Genomic DNA, 21,096 nt, shown 5'->3' on the forward strand with positions numbered 1-21,096 from the left:
TATTTTGTATTCTATATACTTATTTAATTACTCTAATACTTACATTAGAATACATTATTCTGATGTCTGTCTTGCTTTTCTTGGGCTGGGCTGCTGTAATGCCTTAATTTCCCTTCGGGATCAATGAAGTCTTATCTATCTATCTAAAATTAGTTTGTAATGTTGTTCCCCAAACCTGAAACTCTCTGAGGAGCTTTCAAAATGGCTCTCAATCCCAAATCAACCTGTACTTAATATTCACAATCACCGTCCTACTTCCACTGCTATCATTTTTACAGTACAATCAAAGCTAATTTACTATTTTAAAATTCTTCCTTTTCTTTGATGTTTGACTTCAAAGTGTGATTCTATTAACAGGTTGCCCATTAGCCTGAGGTAAGGTCACAGGTAGGGCTGAAACGATTATTCGATATTGTCGACAAATTTCCGTTGTCGATTTTTTGTTTACATTTTCAAATGGGTCTCCAACCTCCAGTGAGTTAATGACTTAACCTGAAGAGGGCAGCAATGCTGCTATAGTGTCATAACTATAGAACAGGTTGAAGAAAAAAACTAAAAATAATGGTGGAAAGTTAAAAAAGAAGCAAAGTGTGGGAACATTTTCTTAAAACAAAAGATAAAACCGTAACATGCAGAATTAAGGATTACATGGCAGTACAATGTGCATGCTTGAGCAAATTTATTGCGTTTGGTGGCGTGAGCAGTGTTCTGACAAACTGAGCTACCCGCTCAGGATGGGTGGCTACCCGTAGTTCGAACGGTCAGAGTAGTTGGTCAGAATGAGCTACCCTTACCAAAATCACTGAAGCTTTCCATATCCTATCAAATTCTACAAGGTTAATTTGGTTAATTATACATAGGTTTCTCAAATGGGGAAATATCACAAGCTCCCATTCATTTGTCTATTAGCCTAAAGTTAGCACAGTTGCAGTTCAAGTTAATATGCCATTGCAGTATATTTTCGGTTTGCTTAAACCTCACCATATGGATAGTAGTCTTTCAAAAAAAAAAAGAAAAGAGATAAAGCTTGTCATCCTATCAGAAATAAATATGGGCTACTTTGAAAAATTGTTTATTTAACAATCAGCAGCTAATCAAACAAATAGCTCGTCCTTTAAACCTATTCATACATAGATCGTCTTGTGAACTACCGTAATATATAGCTCATCTCATATAAAAATATGATCAGAATAGACTACAGTGTTAACCCAGTTAAATGACACTGCAGCCAAGAGAGATATAATCTACGTTTATTATTTATCTAATGTTCATCACCACAGCTCATAGCAAATCCTACAGTCAAATGAAACATTAACTTGCTGCTATTCTGAATTAACAGTTGGATTTCAAGGGACTTATTTGAAGCTTATTTTGAACGTATTTGAATCCTGTTTTATTTATTTAATTTTTTATATTTAACACAGAACATTATTTTGTATTTTTGTACAAAAAAGAAGAAAAGTTTTTTCCTGAAATTTAAGAGTGAAAGACAATCTAGTTAGATGTTAATTAAGTTGAAACTTTTTCAAAGTTTTGTGTTTTTCATTTTATTGAATAAAGCTTTATGGCTACTGAACAATGCCAAATTTTATTTGTCACAGCCTTTCTCACTTACAAGCCATAATGTTCAGCTAAGCCAATTAATTGATTAAACAGTGTAATATTCACCTGAATAATCGATTATCAAAATATTCATTTGTTGCAGCTGTAGTCACAGGTCTCAGGTAAAAATCATCTTTGAGAAATTAGATCTGAAAGAAATACAATACACTTCCACATCTGTGTGAAACAGGCTACACGAACAGAGGAAAAAATCTTTTATGCAAACAAGATTTCTGTCTACCTCTATTCCAACAAGATTCAATTTGCCCTCTGCTTCAATTACTGTTTTCATCTATTAAATATTTTTTTTCCCGATTGCCATGAAATTAACCACAAGAAAACATCACGATAAAGGTTCTCAAATAAGGTACAATAAAATAATACTCTCAAAAAAAGCACAATGAAGGTTTGGTCTAAATAACAGACCCTTTGTACAAGAATATACCTGCAGTTCTTACAAATTTAAATAAATTATTCTGATGGAATTAAATGAATACTAATATCTTCTTATCATTTTCACAAAAACTGCTTGATGAAAAGAAATTAAATATTTTAAAATAGCCAGGAATGTTATTTATGAAGAAATACTATATCTGAATTTTTCTCAAATCAGATTAGTCTTTATCTTGCCGATAACACACTTCAGGAATCAAGTGTAAATTGATTTCAATTCCTCAGCCTACAGCTGGTTAGGACTAAAAGATAATGACTCTCCTATGAATCTCATGAGCTATCCATTTAGAGGCATGACAGAGACACATTCATTAAGAGTCAAAATACATCTAAAGAGGCACTACTATGACTCACCGCTTTGTCTCATGATCAGATTATCACAGAAATGTAGAATTAAAAATAATATTCCTAATTCAAATTAGAAAATCATTGTGAGAAAGTTAAATCTTTAGCTGCATTTTCACTTTTTCACAGCGAAATAACATTTAGGCATTATGTGGAAGGCTAAAACCATTAATGTGGATGTATCATCAACAGGGAATCCCAGCGATTAGTATAGTGTAGCAATCACAGGCAGAAAACTGTAGCCCCATCAACCTGATTTAAAAGGAAGCATGGAGTGACTGTGACAAGTACTCAGATGTGGAAAAATTCAATCTGCTTACTTCCAGAACATTTTTAAATTAGTACTGTATCTCAACATAAACCTACTGGTACTTGAAGTCATCATATAAACCATATATCATATAAGGTTTGTGCTTAAAATTGACACCGATGTTAAAATGAATAGTGATATTTAATCACATTTAATCAAATTTAAATTTGAATCAGAGGCATATACTGTACTGTTGACATGGATAGTCAGTGCTTGCATTCCTTTTTCTAAACGTATGAAGGAACTTATTACCATTATGAAACCAAGTACAAAACATTAAAATGATAATAATAATTGCTTACACTTATATAGCGCTTTTCTGGACACTCCACTCAAAGCGTTTTATATGATTGGTAAGGGCCAATGGGAAATTTGGCCAGGACACCGGGGTTACACCCCTACTCTTTTCGAGAAACACCCTGGGATTTTTAATGACCACAGAGAGTCAAGACCTCGGTTTTACGTCTCATCCGAAGGATGGCGCCTGTTTACGGTATAGTGTCCCTGTCACTATACTGGGGCACTAGGACCCACATGGACCACAGGGTGAGTGCCCCTGCTGGCCCCACTAACAGCTCTTCCAGCAGCAACCTTAGTTTTTCCCAAGAGGTCTCCCATCCAGGTACTGACCAGCCTCACACCTGCTTAGCTTCAGTGGGTTGCCAGTTGTGAGTTGCAGGATGATATAGCTGCTGGCAATAAAATGATGTAGTAATGTTCTTGGATTCTACTACTGAATGCTATTCAATTAAAAATATATATATACACTATACAACACTGTAAACGTCAAACTTTCATAAGACTGTGGTACATTCAGAATGTGCCAATTATTAATCAAAAAACAAAAAATATATATTTTCCAATATGTAAAACACACATAACAGTACCCTGATCATAATTCATATTAACCAGACTATAATGGGGTCTGTAATCTAGGGTTTCAGCCATTCAGCGTTTTTGACTTCTACATCTGTGTGAAAAACTCCTCTTTTCTCTTTTTGATCATTACTGATTTGTACTGAGCTTGAGTTAGCAGTCTTTAGGGGCTCTAGACACATAATAAGAGGTTATGGTTCAGAGCCCAAGTGGGATACTGCTGTTGTACGCTTGATCTCGATACTTTGCTTAGACAGCATCAGTCAAGTTGTATAATCAGGTACAAATATAAGATGTGAAATAAAAAATAAATTCCTGATTATAGTCTAACATAAAAAAGTTAAAATGCTGCCATAAGATGGTTTAAGAAAAACTCTCATTTTGTAGTGGTTTCTATCCTTTATGAAGAACTGATTTTCCACAAATTCACAACTGCAAATTTGTTGACCTAATCTGTTTTGCATTATAGCTGATTGAAGCACTGCAGGGGTAGAAAAACATGTCTTCTTCATAGGGAACTGCACTTCTTCAAATGCAAACAGTTCCAATTAATAAATTGAATCCATCTGAAACTACATAAAAAGAAGTTTGATAAATTTAGTAAAACAAATCATATTTTGTTCTTTCTAGCTGAAAAAGCCACATACTTACTCTGTTACACTCAGCAAAAACGTGTGCTTGTCTTTAAAGAAAACTGTGGTGACTGCATTCAATGTGAACCCAGTACAGACAAATTGTGTATAGTTATACACCACTCTTTGCAGTGTCAACACAATTTCTGCACTGACTTTATATTGCAGAGAACTTTATTAATACCGTTTTCCAAACAGCCTTGGCTAACCGATATAAACTCATTTGTATAAATAATCAATTGTTTACTAAGAAATTTGCATGTGTTTTGTCATCTTTTTACAGTAATGGTATTGATGATGTAAGCATCTATACTGAATGGCAGTGAAGATGCAACAAATGGGTATTTGAACTAAGTAACGCATTTTTATTTTATCTCAGTATAATAAGGTTTTAGTTTTACATAATAATGTATAGTTTTATCATAATAATGTATAGTTTTATCATACTAATACAACTATACATCATACTATACTGTACAGTAGAGTGTATACGTTGTAGAGAAAAAGAAAAGAGCAATTAAATTCTGTCCAACACATTGGATTAAGATTGATACCACATTGATATATTTAGAATTACTGATTATTTTTGTTACATACACCCAATTCAGAATGGCCAGTTTTATGTTTTTCCACTGTTTGAGCTGTTTTACTGTTCGAGCTACATCTCAGGCTTACAGCTATGAACACTGCAACTGCATGCAGGGGAGAAGGAGGAAGTACAGACTCCTGTGACCCACTCATCTTTGAGCCACTCACACATATAAAATATCACCGACACTTTGCTCCACTTTCCTCCACTTTCCTCCCACAGTCTAAAGAAATACTGGTAAAGTAGGTTAAATGGCTTCTGGGAAAACTGGCTCCGGCATGCGTCACTCCTGTCTTTTCCTGTCTTGTCCAGGGTGTACCCCGCCTTGCACCCGTTGCTTGCAGGGTTCCCCACAAGCCACGTGCCAGATAAAGCAGTTAGAAAATGGATGGATGGATAAGTCAAACATACTTAATAAAACCTAACCGCTTCTAACTTTTCTAATGAGTTAAAGAGGCTCAGACGTCTTATGAAACAACCAAGAGCAAACATATGTACACAAGAGGTAAAACCTTTCCTTTTCTTTGCTACTCTGCAACAGTCAATAATGGTTTGTTAGGGCCATTAAGCCCCAATATTCCTCAACATAAATTCAAAGGTTCTGTAATGTCTTTGTTTCACTTCGCAGTGAGACCATGTAAGTTACATTGGATAAAAGCGTCAGAGTACAAATAAATTAATAATAACTGTGAATTCTGGTAGTTTTCTTTTCTCCACACTGACTAGGACACCATGAGATAGAATGACATACTATGGGCTGCTCAGGTTGCACTTCATTTGGAAGTGATAGCAAACACAAGCCACTTTTGGCACTAAATGCCACTTTTCTTTCCTTCTTCGTGTATGCTGAGCTTTCAGTGAAATCTGCAGCTTCTTGAGCAGTCTGTTAAAATATATTGTTAAAAAAGAATGGGTATTTGCACTGATATTTCAAACTAAAGCGTTTGTAAATATTACTTTCTCAGTTGCAACAGGCTATATTATAGAAAGCTTTATTTTGAAATATCACTGAAAATACCCATTCTTTTTTACAATATCAGTTAACAGACTGCTCAAGAAGCTGCAGATTTCACTGAAAGCACATTGAGTACTATCACAATCATACTTGTATAAAGGTGAAAGCAATCAAACAAGCTCAATCTCAAAACCTGAGAGAAACCAGGTTTGTGTTTCTGCAATGACAGAACAATGATTAAAACTCTAGACAGACCCTGAAAGTCAGATGCAATTTTGTATGCTGTACTAAAAGTCGCTTGAGGGAATGAAGCAAAATTAGCATAAAAATAAATGTTGATTGTGCACCAAGTAACTTTTCTGTACCTGTTAAATGACCAGATTTTAGAGGAAAAGTAGATAAATAGAAAATAGAAAAACAGACCTAGTTAATGTAAAGTTTAATGGACTTTGGATTTAACAAAGGCTGCTAACATTTTGCATGTAAAATAAGAAATTCCAAACTTTTCCTGTAACAAATTGTTTATGATGGGTGTTGTTTGTATTGTATGGTTAAGTTTATTCTTACAGACAATTACTTTCAGAAATACACTAAAATGCTAATAAAATGTAAAAAAGCAAAAAATATAAATATATGTAAATGCAAAAAGAATAAAAAGGTTCAAAATACATTTTAGGTTTACAATCCAGGAATTTAAATTATGCATAGAGTAGATAAATTGCTTAGATATTGTTTGCATTTTTTTTTGCTTTAGCTAATTTTTTACAGTATATTAACAAAAGTAAAACAGTGCTTTTATATTTATGATACAAAACTGTGTTCCTCTCAATTAAGGAAAAAAAGTTTAAAAATCCAGAAAGCATATACAGTATATGGCATATATATATTTTTTCGCATATGATATTGTTTGAGGATGAAAAAAATCATTTGTAACTTAATGGACATCAGGCAGTAATGCACACTCCTTCCCCCTATTAGTCCATTAAACTGAGGGTTTACTATACAATCAATGGAACCTGTAACGTTCGGAAATAGGCCTGTATCATGTGTCAAAATTAACATCATGCTGCAGTTACCTTCAAAGGTCTGGCTTTGTGCCCTCCAAAGAAAACCGGGTTTTAAATGTTTACTATTTTTATGTTCTTGTCAATCAGCAGATTAATGTTGTACTGTTCATGAATCATATATTATTTCAAACGTTTCATAAAGATAGAGTGTTCATTATTTTGAAGCAAGTACATCTCTCTGAGTAAAATTAACAATTGAGATTTACAGTGTTTTTGTCTACAACAGTTTTTGTTGAAATGTTCTACAAAAATGCAACATCAAACAAGAATACTCCTGCTGCAAAGAAAAAAAAATACAAGCTTTCTCCCACATCTTAACCCTAAAGTCTCATGAGGGTGGCCACAATTCTGAAATTGTAAAACTCCTTTGTCACATTCCAGTCACACTGCCAGCACAAACCTACCACTGGCAACACAATAACACCCAAGAGTGTTCCCTCTACCAACACTGCAAACTTGAACAAAGCAAAAACATTATTAATCTTAAAGCACTGTTTTCTGTAATCACTAGCGACAATAAAGCTACACATTTTACCGTATCTGTACAGCAGCAAAGAAAGTCCTAGAAATTCCAAAGAAGATATATTTGGCAAAATGAGGTATTTGAAGCTATTTTTTTTCCATTGACTTATCATTTTCAAATTTCCCATTAAACTCTACAGTACCTACTTACTTACAAGGTAATGCACTGAAGAAGAGAGCTATACATTTTTAATGTAGCTTAGGATACTTAGGACAGCTCTAAGATACAAAGTGCAGAGCAATGTGCTCCAAAAAAATCTTCCTGTCTGTTACTGCTGAATTAGAATACTAAGCTAGAACAAACTGCCTTCTGGGACTTTTTTGAGAAATTGAATAGAAAGCCAAAAATGAGAGTGCATGCTGGGATTGCATACAGAAAGGCCAGTGTGGGTCTGTTCTTCTGAGGCAGCTCTTTAGTAGTAGCTGCATTTCTACATACCAAACACAAACTTTATAACCCTATAAAGATACTCTTTATGGCCATCTGTTTTACAGTAAAGCACTGTCTTTCCAAATAATTTTACGGCAAGTTCAAAGCAGAACAACCAACAGCTAGCAACGCACATTGTGCAAATCCGTTCTGATAGTCTTCTTGTTTCCGATGTTAGATTAATAAATGTCAGGCACCAGGGCCCAGGGAAATCCATTACGAAGAGAAAAAAAATGAAAATTTTAACAAGACTGCTAAATGAATCTCCCACAATATTCAATTTCTTCCCCATCTAAAAAAACAAATTTCATTCATCCTCACATTTTCACTTTGAGGGCGTGGCGATTATTTTCTGTTTTGGGCATTTGAAAATATGGCACATTTTATCCAAAGTAAAAAACAAATCATTCAGAACAGAAGCCCTTCTTTAATACATTTGCTAAAAAACAATACAAATGAAAGAGACATAATGAAAATAAAGCTATGAAAGAGAAGGACTATGGATGATGATGGGTGGAAGACTATAAATTATTACCTGTACACTGCACATAAATCTGTCCATGTCAAAATAAAGCAAAGCTATACCAAATTAAACGCCTCACCTCCAGGTGCCCCATGTGTCTCCTCTAGGATATACGTTAAAGCTTACAAACCAACTTTGTTAACTATACTAACAAACAGCAGAACAACAACAAGGAAGCAGGTGACCTGATAACATCCTGCTTTCCTGAATGTTGTCAAAAGTAACATTTGTTTTACTCATCTCTGTTGTGTATCTTGTGACAATGGTTCAACTACAATACAAGTTAATAACAAAACAAACTGCCGTCAAAAGCTCAACAATGAAAGAGGTAATGCTGTGAAGTTGTCCAATACCTACTAACAGCCCAATTTACAAAGCTATGGGCTAGTACAGGTAAGCTGGTGAAATCCACTGCCACAATGTCATAAGCAAAAGATTACTTCCATTTATATGTTGCCAGAAAATGTGTAATACAGCATATAAGGAAGTATGGTTTTACACAGAGAGTTGCAGGGGTATGGAACAAACTGCCTTGCAATGCTAAAGATGTAGTTTTCCAGGGATCCTTCAAGAAATGGCTAGACAAACTCCTAGTATACTGTAAGTAAGATACTAGCACTCAAATAATCAAGATGGGCCACATGGTGTCCTCTCATTTCCAACATTTCTTATGTTCAATGTATTTGCATATTTTGCAAGTTTTTTTTTCTCCTAACAATAAATTATATTTGAATATCTACAACTACCACTTCCAGCATAAATGGATTATGAAAGGGCTTTCTGGTAATTCACTAAAGGAAATGACAGAGGAGTACAGTATATCAGGTTTGCTCCTTAATGTTTTATGAGTGAAGAGAAAGGATGGTTAAATGCAGTGGTGGTTTGCTTTTCTTTTGTTCATTATGGTAGCCACAGTTTTAAAAGTTTTCTTTAGATGATATAGAACATAACCATATTTTGTAAGTGTGGCAATCAATTCAAGCAAAAGACGGCCAGACAATCATGGACCTGAGAGATATATGACAGGAAAAGGCAGAGGATGAAAACCTCTTATTATGTTTTAGCATGAAGACAAAAATGCTTACATGAATGAGTTACAGATTTATTTATTAAAACTTCTCATTCAGCTGATTTCACAAGTATGAAATATACTTAAGGGCAGCAATCATTCAAGTTTCATTTTTACAGTCTGGGGCAATAAACAGAAATACTGTAAATTAGCATAAGAACCCCAAGTTAAACTGCACTTCTCACAGTACTTTGTAATTTAATATGAACAAGTCAGGGATTTCTGTTATCTACTATAATAATTAAGCAAGAACGTTATCTAAGTGACATCATCTGTTTTATGTTTAATAAAGAATACTTGCAATTAAGCTTACACTCTTGATTTTGTATGACTATTTCATCAGTAAAACAATTTAGTAAGGTTATATTTAAAACATAACAATTAGCCCTTGGACTAATTTACCCACAAACAGCACTGACTGCTTAAAGCAAAGGACTTTTTTCTTATAAGCAATATGTAAGAATTTGTACACTAAAAATCAGTTATTATTCAGTACTACTTCTAACATGATTCAGAATCTTTAGCAAGTTGTAGAGCTGGATTGTATAACATTTGCATGCACACTATATTATACTGATCCTTCTGGTTAAATGTATTCAGCTGACCCTTTTGCAAACCTCATCTAGATTAGTTCACCACAAAACTTGGTGACTGCATGTATTGCAAGCTGGAAGTATGCAATGATGCTTCCTTTCTGTATGCATTTATCTCAATATATAGTGGACTCACTGGCAATGCATCAATTCACAATTCAAAATAAAATAAGAAAACCCCTTTTCATATTTAGAGATTCACTTGACAGCATCCTTTAACACCAACATTTGAAATGCACATCAAGCAAATAGCACACATGGTTTTTTTGTATTTCCTGTTGCTTACCAAAATAGCTCCCTTTGGAAAACAGAAATAGCTGTAACTGACTTCTTCCAGGTTATTAAACACAATCTTCATTCACTGTTTGCCACTGTGACATCTGTGACAGCAGTGTTACTGTCTTGTAGCCTGATTGTTGGATCATCTGTAGGAGGTTCCATCCTTCAGATATGTTGCTAAATGCAGGCTCTCACTACAAGATAGCATGGTACAGTTTCTAGGATTAATTATGTTAACCACATTTTCATGGCTATATTAACTCTTGGGCTTGTACAATCTGGTTTATCTAAATTTACCCCTTAATTAATTAAATGAAGCAGTTTCTCCCTGCTCTCCTGAATAGCCACATGGCGAAAAGGTCACCAGGGCATAATAACTGCTTTACAATACCCAGGTGAATGCAGAACTTCAGTGTTAGTGTGAAGAACTTTGCCCCTTCTATATAAATTCTCTGGGATTCTTTGGGATGAAAAGCACTAAGTAATGCAAATACAATTTATTGTAATACTTATTACATGTGCCAGCTAAATTCCACATTGTACTTGCACAAAATGCCCTACTCAAAATTCCACCTTAAATAAATTTGTGTAGTAATTTCTTTCTTAATGTGCTGTGTAGTGGGGCTGAAGGTTCAGTGGGGATCCTCCTTTGTGTGAAGTACTGTGGGAACCTTTGGGACGTAAATCACTAAAAACATGCAAAGAATTTGTTTTCTTATGCACCAAAGTGACATTTGTAAGAAAATAATAACTGATTTCTTAGGCATCATTTTTTATGTATCTTGTTTTTCAGTTATTATATTTATATATATATTAAAAAATAAAGTTTTGGTTAAATACTCTGTGAACCCATTTTTAAAACATACCACCACAAATACACTGATCCTAAACACTTCCACCAGAACCAAACAGAGATTCTGCACTCCCTCAACAAACAAAATACAGACTGCAACTCAAAATGAAAGAGTGAGTACAGTAAATACCCTGCAACTAAGTCATATCACTACATCAATCCAATCAAAGGGGAAACAAAAGCTTTCAACTGATCTATAATAGGCATTTTCATTGTCTGTCTTTAGCATATTATACAACATACTATGGTCATATCCAAAATGTGAATAAAATGAAGGCATCACAAACAACTGTATTGTGTCAGACCAATTGTATTCTACAATCCTATATGAAACAACTTATGTCTTTAGGGACAAAAATCTCCAACGTGGGCTGAAATATCAAATTTGAAATCAAATTACCTGCTTAATCCAATGCACTAAACCAAACTAAGATAAGAACTCTGATGGAGTGTGCTATTATCCTCTACAACACTGTACCATAACAGGCTAAACTTCTGATTTATTTATAAAACCAATACTCCTGCAAATGTTTTTTATTATTCTATGGTACAATTAACTTCTAATACCAATAGCTAGAATACAACTTTTTCCACTATTCACTAGAATTTCTTACACCCACAGAATATGGCGGTTTATTCCCTTAATACAGTATAATTTAAAATATCCCAAATTAGAAATGTTTAAGCACCTATTTCATATTACATGCTTATTGTTCTTCCTTAAGAAAAGAATTCTAAATGTTCTTCCTTAAGGTGAATGGTGGGTTCCTGGGTTCAATTCCAGGGGTGCTATCTGAGTGGAGTTTTTTATGTTCTGCCTGTGTTTGCATGGGTTTCCTCCCACAGTCCAAAGACATACTGGTAGGACAATTGGGTTCTTAGAAAATACTGCCTTGCGCTTGTTGCTTGCCAGGATAGGCTCTGGCTCTCCAGCAACCTTTAACTGGATGAAGCGTTTAGAAAATGGATGGATGTTCTTCTACATGTTGTACTACTTTTTTTCAAATTTACAGTCAAATTCCACATCAGACTGAGGCACACCAAGTCAAACTAAAATTGTTTTTCAATAGTTGCCCTAACACTGTATGTAAAGCACATTTTTTTCAGAAAGCACCAGGATACACAGAAGGCAGTCCTCAATTATGGATATTAGTGTCGAAAGCTGTTGCATCACAAACTTTATTTCAGGAAGTTTCTTTCCACAAGAACAACAGGACTATGTTCTCTCTAATTACTGTATAACAGCTTTGACCAATGTCCAAGTATAAAGGGTGCTAATAAACATGAAGGTAAAATACAAAGAATAGATGTGCCCTTGTTTTGTATTTTAATAATGTGGGAAATTTTCATCCCACTCAGTTTTTCATACAGTTTTATTTGCATTTGTACTACACCAAGTTAAGCAAGAAGTTTTGCAGTATTCATTTTCTCTCATCAAAACATATTTAATAAAAATTAAACATAAGTATTTTACCTCAGTATCATGGAATCTACTTCTACATAATTTGGTGCTGCAAAAACAAACAGCAATCTGTCTATTTTATCAAAAGTGAGATAAGCTCTTAAGTAAATGAGCTTCAGTCAATGTTGTACAAACAATACGCCAAGACTTGTTCTTCCAGAAAAGCAATAACTTTACTGTAAGGTGATAAAAATCATATCCTTGAAATAAATTGAGGACAAAGTTGACTTCATAGATAGTATTACTTTAGTTAGAACAAGTTTATATATTCAAAATTATTTTTTTCTACAGATTACAAAAATCTGAAATAAAGTATTCTGAACAATACACATTTACCCACTTGCTACAAAAATAGAACTTTGGAAAGTGATAATATTATATACAAGGAAATAAAAATAAGGAATTCAGACTAGGTAATTCAATTTAATCTTGAACAAGCACTCTTAAGCATTCTGAATACAATGGAGGCACACTTCTGAAATAATCAGTGCTCTACATCAAAGACCCTGACAAAACAATAAACTACAGTTTAACAGTAATTATTTTCATTATGACATATATACAGTAAGAAAAAATCTAAATATAAACTGTCCTTGCTAATGCAGTGCAGATTGTTAGCTTTCTTCTTGTTCAATCTTAGATTTAAGAAGAAGTTTAGGCCCTTACGTAAATAAGAAGACAGACTGCCAAGTCTAAACATTCCCCACCAAAGAGAAGCTCTTTCTCAGCAATTGTAAAGTAACTGAACAGCACTGAATGCAAAATCCTCCATCAGGTTACAATTTACCACAGCCAAACCCCTCCCCCCCCCAATAGTGTGGTCTCCACAAGAGAGCTGGCCTGGGTCTGAAAAAACCTTTATTTACTGGAAACAAACTGTCATATTCTGTTACCACTAGTCTGACAATTTAAAAGGTTACCAGCCCTGGAAAATCACACATGACGTCAGCAAAAGACAATATGCAGCCCATGTGACTCAGCAGTCATTTGCTGCTGTGGTGTTACTGCAAGCCAACTCTGTAATGCAAACATTTCAGTTTGTCATGCAAAAATTTGCTGTACTAATGCTGGAGAGTGCTGACGCATTCACATTTGCTAAAGGGTTATACAAACACACAGCCAACCTGAACACTAGATAAACCTGGGACAAAGAAGATCATCAGCTTGTTTTAAATGGATTAGCAGACATCCTTATATTCGTGTCATGTTGTTTATACCTTGTCGCCCATGCCATGTGGAATACATTTTTTGTTGCAAATTTGCATATTTCTTTCAGTGTTATATACATTAGACAGACTTTTTTTTTTAAAACTAAGACTTAGAGCCAACAAATTACTATGTCATACATTTTGGACAATTAGACTAACTGCCACTTAGTCATAAAAGGGTACTGGCAGGAGAAAAAGAACTAAGAAAAAAGAAACTGGCAGGAGCTTCAGTGACCAAGACAGCTCAAGGGATGTTTCACAACCAAGGATATCCGAGTTCTGTAATATTTCCGGGCAATTTTCCTGGCACAACTTGGGTGCATTCATTCGCTTACAAGGCAAGGTCAATACTAATCGCCACTTAATGGTACTTGAAGTGATCATCTTCACTCCCGGGCTGCAGTATTTCTTTCCTGTCAGGAGGAGTGTCTTTCAGGATGGCAATGCCTCCATTCAGAGTATGTATGGTTGCCCCAGTGGTCTGATGAGCATGATATTGATCATTATCCATATGCCATGGACTTTTCAGTCATCAAATCTGAACACAATTATGGGATACTCTTATTTGACACCTGAGCCTTTCCCACCTCTATCTACAAACCTTGATTGTCTAACTTTCTCTTAGTAGAATGGTACCTCTTCCTTGCAGCAGAATTCCACGTGCTGGCAGACTCTATGCCATGATATACACTGGCTACAATTACCAGCCCAATGTTCTGTTAAGTGACACAAATACAAAATTGCTGCAATCAATGAAAGGGGAAAAATAAGCAAGTCACAGCATGCACATATAAAAAAAATGCACATTTTCTGTAATTGGTGGATACAACAGAAGCAGCATTACCTGAGAAAGATCCTATTGGGTTGAAATATCTTTGCCTGTTTTGTGATGTGCAATTCTGTGATTCGTGAATACTATTTTGTACATGAATAGGCATACACCATGCTCCTGCACTACAGTTGTAAACCACAGGTTATCAGCATCCGTTTCCATGCTTTTATGCTAATTATTTGCAAGAATCTAGACCAACTTGCTTATTTAATGTTACTTGAACTGTAAATAAGTGCTGTATATTTCATAATCCTATTTATTTTTATGTATAAATAATACAAAAATACTGTAATTATAACATCATGAAAATAAAACTCAAATTTGTTTATAATATAAAAATATAAAGCTATAATTGTGACAAAACTATCAGTTTTATCATTCAGGAAACATTAATCCTGCAGCTTTAGTAGGAAGTACATCCAGAAGGAAACACCTGTAAAATGTTTTGTAAAAACTGCTGTTAAATTACAATTAATACAACTCCAAAAGAAATACTATTTTATCATTAGAATAAAAGTACCCATAACATTACCTTTTTGAACATGGATGATGTCTGGATAGTTCGCAAGATGTCCCTGATAAAGAGCTAACAAATCCATCACGGGATCAAGGTCCTGCTTGGGTTGTTCTGCAAAATATTCTCCTATGGCATCATAAGCTTCACCGGTGTAAGCAATTGCGTGGTTTAAACCTGCAGAGTACGTCTGCTGGTCGAGTTCGAATGCTTGGCTAAGGGTTTTAAAAGACTGCCCAACCTTCTGGTACTCTTTCTTAAAGCCTGTTATTTGCTTCCTGGCGAATTCGTTGGCCGTGGCATTAACCTGCAGCACACTGTCGTCCATCTTTTTAGTGAAGGACTTAAAGCCGTCAATTTTACTCTCCACGTCCTGCAGGTCAAGGGATGACGCCGGAGTGCTGATGGTAAGAAAAAAGTTGGCCCCCACCATATCATCTTTCTCCGCCTTTCTTTTCCCCTGCTTCCAGGCTTTCTCATCTGTACATGCCAAGAAATGCTGGAAGACATCACACCTGGCCAAGACAGGGTGGCTGGTCATGTGGTTCATCCACCAAATCAGGCCTTTCCTTCGCTTGGAGATGAAGTCCTCCTCAAACCTCCCCGTGGCTTGTTTCTCTGGAATGTGGGGAACCGAAATGACAGGGAATTTCTCCACTAACCTGGTGTAAAGCCAATCAAAATGCTTATACCTTCTGCTCACTGGGTTCTGCGTATGAGTGGGTGTCAGCTTATACGAAATGTAACTTTTCATGCCTTTGAATTTGGTTTGCTTAGTGGGGTCATCGATGGTGCACGTGAACGGGTAAGGGTTCTCTTGCCACTCAGGTCCGTACTGGCCCATAACCACGCAGATCTTATCTCCATCTTTCACAAATCCGGATGCCTCTCCTAGCACGAAAGCCTCCCCCCCAGATTTCACGAAAGTGGAGAACCTGTTGAGATTCCTGCTGACGGTGGCTGAGCTCTTGGGATGTTGCGCGTTGCCACCCCGGGAAATGGAAGAAGCATCAGACCTGGTGGTCAACCGGTATGTGGAAGGACCGGTGCCGTCGTAGTCGTGGTAACTTCCTCCCACAACTCCCGGCTCGTCAGCCACCGTGGAGCTGTCATCCCAGTCGTCATCCCAATCATCGTCGCTGCCTTGGCTTGCCTGGAAGCTATGCTCCTGTTGAGATGTCACAGGGAAAGAAGTAAAGCCTGCCGCAGGGGCTTGCGTGAAGTTCTCGTGCTGTGCCTGGCTTTTGAAGGTAGGATCATAATCCACGGTTGGGACGTTGGAATACCTTGAGCCTATGTAGCCATCTCCAGCTGTGATGTTGTTGTAAGAAGGGGCTGTGTCGTTTTTAAGGATCTCCACGTATGAGGCTGGGAAGAGCCCCCTTTCCCCTCTGCTGTTCACTCCCTCCAGCCAGCCCTCTATATCGTTCTCGCTGTACAGGGTTACAATTTCGTTTTCCTTGACCGTAATTTCCCCAGGGTTTTCGGAATTGAAGTCATACAAAGCCCTCGCCCTCAACGCCATTAGTTTCCAACTATCCAAAGCAACAACACAAATGAAATGACTCCCGGAGACTAGCCAGCCGAACCAAACTCCACACAACTGTCCAGACTTTGTAAAGCAATGATTTTATTTTTCTCTTCCTTAGTTGTACAATGATCGACGATCTTGTATTCGGATTGAAAACTGTTTTTTTTTTCACCGCATCTGGTGCTGTTTTTTTTAAGAAAGCGCAATCCAGCAGTTCGTCTGTTTTTAAATGAAAGTTGCAGCTCAACTCCTACCTCTCCAGCTGCAGCAGACTCTTTCTCCTTCTATATTGCAACAGCGCCACACGTAATCAGTCTGAATAATCGAGGGAGGAGCCTGACGGAGGTTGCGGGCAGTCAGGCAACACGAATCGACTGCGGTTTGGTGATATTAGCTTTAACCCTCAATTGTTTAGAAAAAATTCAGGCTGAAGTCCTGATCACTAAAAACTTTTAATATAAATATGTTTCTAAGTTGCACCCCCCCAACTAGATAAATGTGTACTGTGAATAAGATGCAAATGTACTGTATGAGAGATACCGCTCCAGACAGATAAAGCTGACTCACACGCTTATTTCAGGAAGCAGTAACAAGCTAAAAATCTAATTTGCAAAAATTAAATCTGTTTACGGCAAATGGGTCAAGGAATAAGATTAAATAAAAAATTATTTAATAGTGTATCAATCATTATCAAGAAAGCGACTTGTGATTTGTGTAAAGAATATACGTTTATCATACCAGCACGTTTTTATTTAAATATCCGTTCATCTGTATAACGGTTGCGCAAAGAGTAGTTGTTGGAAAAATTTGGAATATAAACTAGTAAATCATAAAAATGTGTATACATGTATGTGTAAATTACATTGATGTATGTTGGAGTTTAGTATATATTGTATTTATAGACGCACTCACAGCAATAAAATAAAATGTGAAAAATGTGTTGGAAACAGTATTTACTGTTATATTTGATGTTTAGTAGCACTTGTATTAGTTTCTGCTAATGTCAGACTTCTTAATGTTTTAAAAATTCAGTTTCAAACAAGTACAGTATTTGTCCTTATTGTGTTCAACAAAATATTACAGTGTATGTACATTTATAGATCAATTTTCAAAGCTTTTTGGTCCGGTTAAAACTTTTGTGTTTTTCTAATTCAAAATGACTTCTATATTGCACTGAATTCATACTCATTTTTCCATTTTACCGTATTAGTATACGACTCCTTGCAAAGGTCTTTCAGATTATGCTCCAATGAAAATTCCCACAACAAATGACAAAATGATAACTTCACGGATGTTTGGGCTTGCTTTCAAAGACTTTGAAGTGATTGCAATTTGTCAGAATGAACGTCTGGCATATTTTTAAAAGAAAATTCTCAGTGTACTCTTTCCCTTGAAGAATTTTAAAAATAAGATTACTGTATAGTACATATTGCACTTTTTGATATGTTTCTTTGAGCAGCATTGCTGGCAGTAAACTGAAAAGCCATAAATTAGCTTTTCCCACAGTGTTTTTGACTTGGGATTTTCCTGCTTTCCTGTTATAGCTTGGACATATTTTAAAAATACTCATACTGAAGATACTCCCTATGAATAAATAAAACACTAAAGAAGTTCCAAATAATTTCCTCTGCTGAGATCCATTTTTTTAAAAACTCAGAATTTTAGTATTTCAATTACTGATTTCATGCCATTATTATAATGAATAAGCACATGCAACAATGTAAATAAGGGCATTAAACCATTAAATAGCATTAAAAAAGCTGTCATGTAAATTTTAAAAACAGTGTAAAAACCTCTCCATCGCCTTATGGCTCCAACATCTTACTGGGGCGTTTAGCTTGGCACTGTGGAGCACTTGGCATTCCAATGTTATTCTTAGAGGTGAAGTCACTCTCTAACAGGTCTCCAGACAATATAGGCTGAAATGCTTTATCTGTTCTGTTTCTATCGCTTGTCATTTGTCAACTTTGCTGATTAGAACTGCAGTGTTTGTTTTGGTGGATTTTAGCTGAAAACGTATCAACAGATATGCTAAATCTGCTGTTCAAGAACAACCAATTATAGAATTGGTAGACAATAACTCTAATGTGAGAACTTTTGAACTTGTTCTTATTTTAGTGTTTAGCAACTGTTTCACAAAGTTAAATACTATATATTCTATTTTTTAAATACTATGAATACTATAATTGTTAAATATTTCTGTGCCTCTTTACTGTTAATATAACATAAAGTCACAGTAGATGTGATAAAATGAATAAAATAATCCAAAAGCATACATTTCAGCAAAATGATACAAATATTATAACTTGATAGTGTTTACTTTTGTTGTATTTTCATTTACTTTATGTCGTGCATTAACATGCCTTCTTCTAAGTTTACCTAAATAGCTTTACAGTATTACAGAATACATATGGTAGTGTAACATCTCAACTATTCTCTTTTAAATATCACAATATTATTAGAAATACATTTAACTGTGTTGTTTCTTTTAAAAAAATGTTTCTCCAAAAATCACTGAAGGCCCTAAAAAGGCAAACACTCAAAAAACCAAACAATGTTTCCTGCTTTCCTGTTTATAGCCTGGACCTCAATACATTTATGAGGTGTTGCCAAATCTTCAAAGGAAGCTTTGTACTTGAAACAATTAATGACACTCTTTAATTAGTTCAGAGGCCACGGCCTTTTTCTTCCACCACCAGAATTCCATCATGACACAGCATAGCTCTCAGGTCTCCCACTTGGAGTCTGTCTGGCAGCCTGTACTGTCGGGTGAAGCTCCTGGAGATGAATCCATGCTCGTCCATCCTGGGGCCATGCTGGCCTTTGACCAGGAGCCAGCCCTCGTAAACCTGAATGAGAATATCCTCAGGGCGGAACTGAGCCACGTCTAACAGCACCTGGAAACCAGACTCTCTTGTTTGTGTGGTGCAAAGACTCTCCACAGTGGCTCCTTTTTCAGTTGTCGCCCCCTCAAAAGAAGGCCCAGGCAGCGCGAAGAGGCAGTGCTCCTCTTTGCATTCCTCCAAGTCTCTTCCCTCGAGCTGGGCTTGATAACGGACAGGGCTCCTTACCCAGTGTGTGATGGTAACGTCTGCCATTCTTCTCCAGATCTACAGTATGTCTGTTGCTAGCTGTGGCTAGACAGAGTTAGAGTGCAGTCAGTAAGTTCTATAAAAAGGCTGGCCTGTTGTAATGTGACTTTTTCAGAGCTGTGCTAAGGAGGGGGTTGGGAGCCTATCCCTTTTTAGAGGTAGCAAAATTGTTCTGATGACAAGTTTATCACCAGGGGTTCTTTTGATCTTTGTATGGCTAGTGCTAGAAAACAAAATGCCCATAGTAACTTTACATAAAGCTTATAATGAATTAATATTTTCAGTGCCAATTTGAGCATTAATAATTGGTTGGAGCAACTGAAATCAAGGAAATCATGTTTGACTCAGTGATCAGTACTTATTGTTCACACTGACTATCCTTCTTATATTTTCTGGGATTAAAAGATATCTTAAAGAGCTTTTACTGTGTTCTAACATCATATGTATGGCTTTGTCAGAAAAATATATTTCTATATTACATTGTATTAAAATGTTGTGAATGTTACTAGTCCATTGGAAGTATTAGCCTGAATTTCAAAATGTTTTTGTTTAATCTGTTCTTATTAAGTATAAATGTAAAAAATCAAGGTGGTATTATTATTTTTCTAGAAATATATTTGTCTGTATTTCTTATCTCTGGAAGGTCAAGCATAATTTCATGTCTAAGTCCCAATCGTCTTCTTATGTATTTCTAATTAACTCTCTAAATAAATACAGAATAATTGCTAATATACTTAGTTCTTAACAAACTTCAATAATACTGCAATAGGAAACTGACGAGCAGTTTATATATGACGAAAGGGTTTTGAATAACTTTGATCAGGAGAACATCTCCATCTTCTGGTTACAATAGGAAGTGCCATTATTGTAATATTAATACTGTACGTTATTTAACAAGATAAATCAGGTGAGCTTTCAATTCTGCCAAATATACTTAAAATCAATGTAGCATACAGTGAAAGCCTAAATGTTGAAAGAAAAGCCATCTTTAAAATCTAAATCCCATAACCAGACATAACACAGTAGAACTAAAAAAAAAAAAGAAAATACAGATATGTGCATTTACAGTGCCTATTGAAAATGGCATTCCCTTTCAAAATGTTTTCCTTTTGTCACCTTAAGCCTTCAGTCATTGCCAGGTGGCATTGCTGTCCACTGCCAATTATTGTGGCACGTTATTTGGTGGACATAATTTTATAATTTGAGGAATGTGTAATCTTGATTCATTCAATCATTTAGTAAAATAAAATCCACATTGAAAAAATTCAATACAGTTCATTACCTTTGTTATTTATTTTATAGAGCCTCTGTGTCAAATTAGAGGAACAAGGTAAAGGTATATTCCAGAGAAGAAAGGAA

The 21,096-nt window shown here is 35.6% G+C and overlaps 2 protein-coding genes across 4 annotated transcripts in view; both read right to left on the reverse strand.

The window, feature by feature from the left end:
* The window catches only part of snx18a (sorting nexin 18a), a 64,520-nt gene extending 47,231 nt beyond the window's left edge, over positions 1 to 17,289 (reverse strand). For 2 of the 3 annotated variants that reach the window (XR_015935955.1, XR_015935954.1), the window contains exon 1: positions 15,133 to 17,289. Coding sequence is in view for 1 of the 3 variants with exons in the window: in XM_088629507.1 (XP_088485633.1) it covers positions 15,133 to 16,639 (1,507 nt within the window). In the remaining 2 variants the exon portion in view is untranslated. The remainder of the gene's footprint in view (positions 1 to 15,132) is intronic. The other variant, XM_088629507.1, reaches the window with a different exon arrangement.
* A 1,542-nt stretch (positions 17,290 to 18,831) lies between these two features.
* hspb3 (heat shock protein, alpha-crystallin-related, b3) lies at positions 18,832 to 19,868 on the reverse strand. The gene has a single exon (XM_088629513.1). It carries the CDS (start codon positions 19,741 to 19,743, stop codon positions 19,312 to 19,314), a length of 432 nt encoding a protein of 143 aa, XP_088485639.1. The 5' UTR covers positions 19,744 to 19,868; the 3' UTR covers positions 18,832 to 19,311.
* Between the last annotated feature and the right edge of the window lie 1,228 nt (positions 19,869 to 21,096).

This window comes from Lepisosteus platostomus, chromosome 4 (assembly GCF_059453375.1).
Source record: "Lepisosteus platostomus isolate fLepPlt1 chromosome 4, fLepPlt1.hap1, whole genome shotgun sequence".
Classification (NCBI taxonomy): Eukaryota; Metazoa; Chordata; class Actinopteri; order Semionotiformes; family Lepisosteidae; genus Lepisosteus; species Lepisosteus platostomus.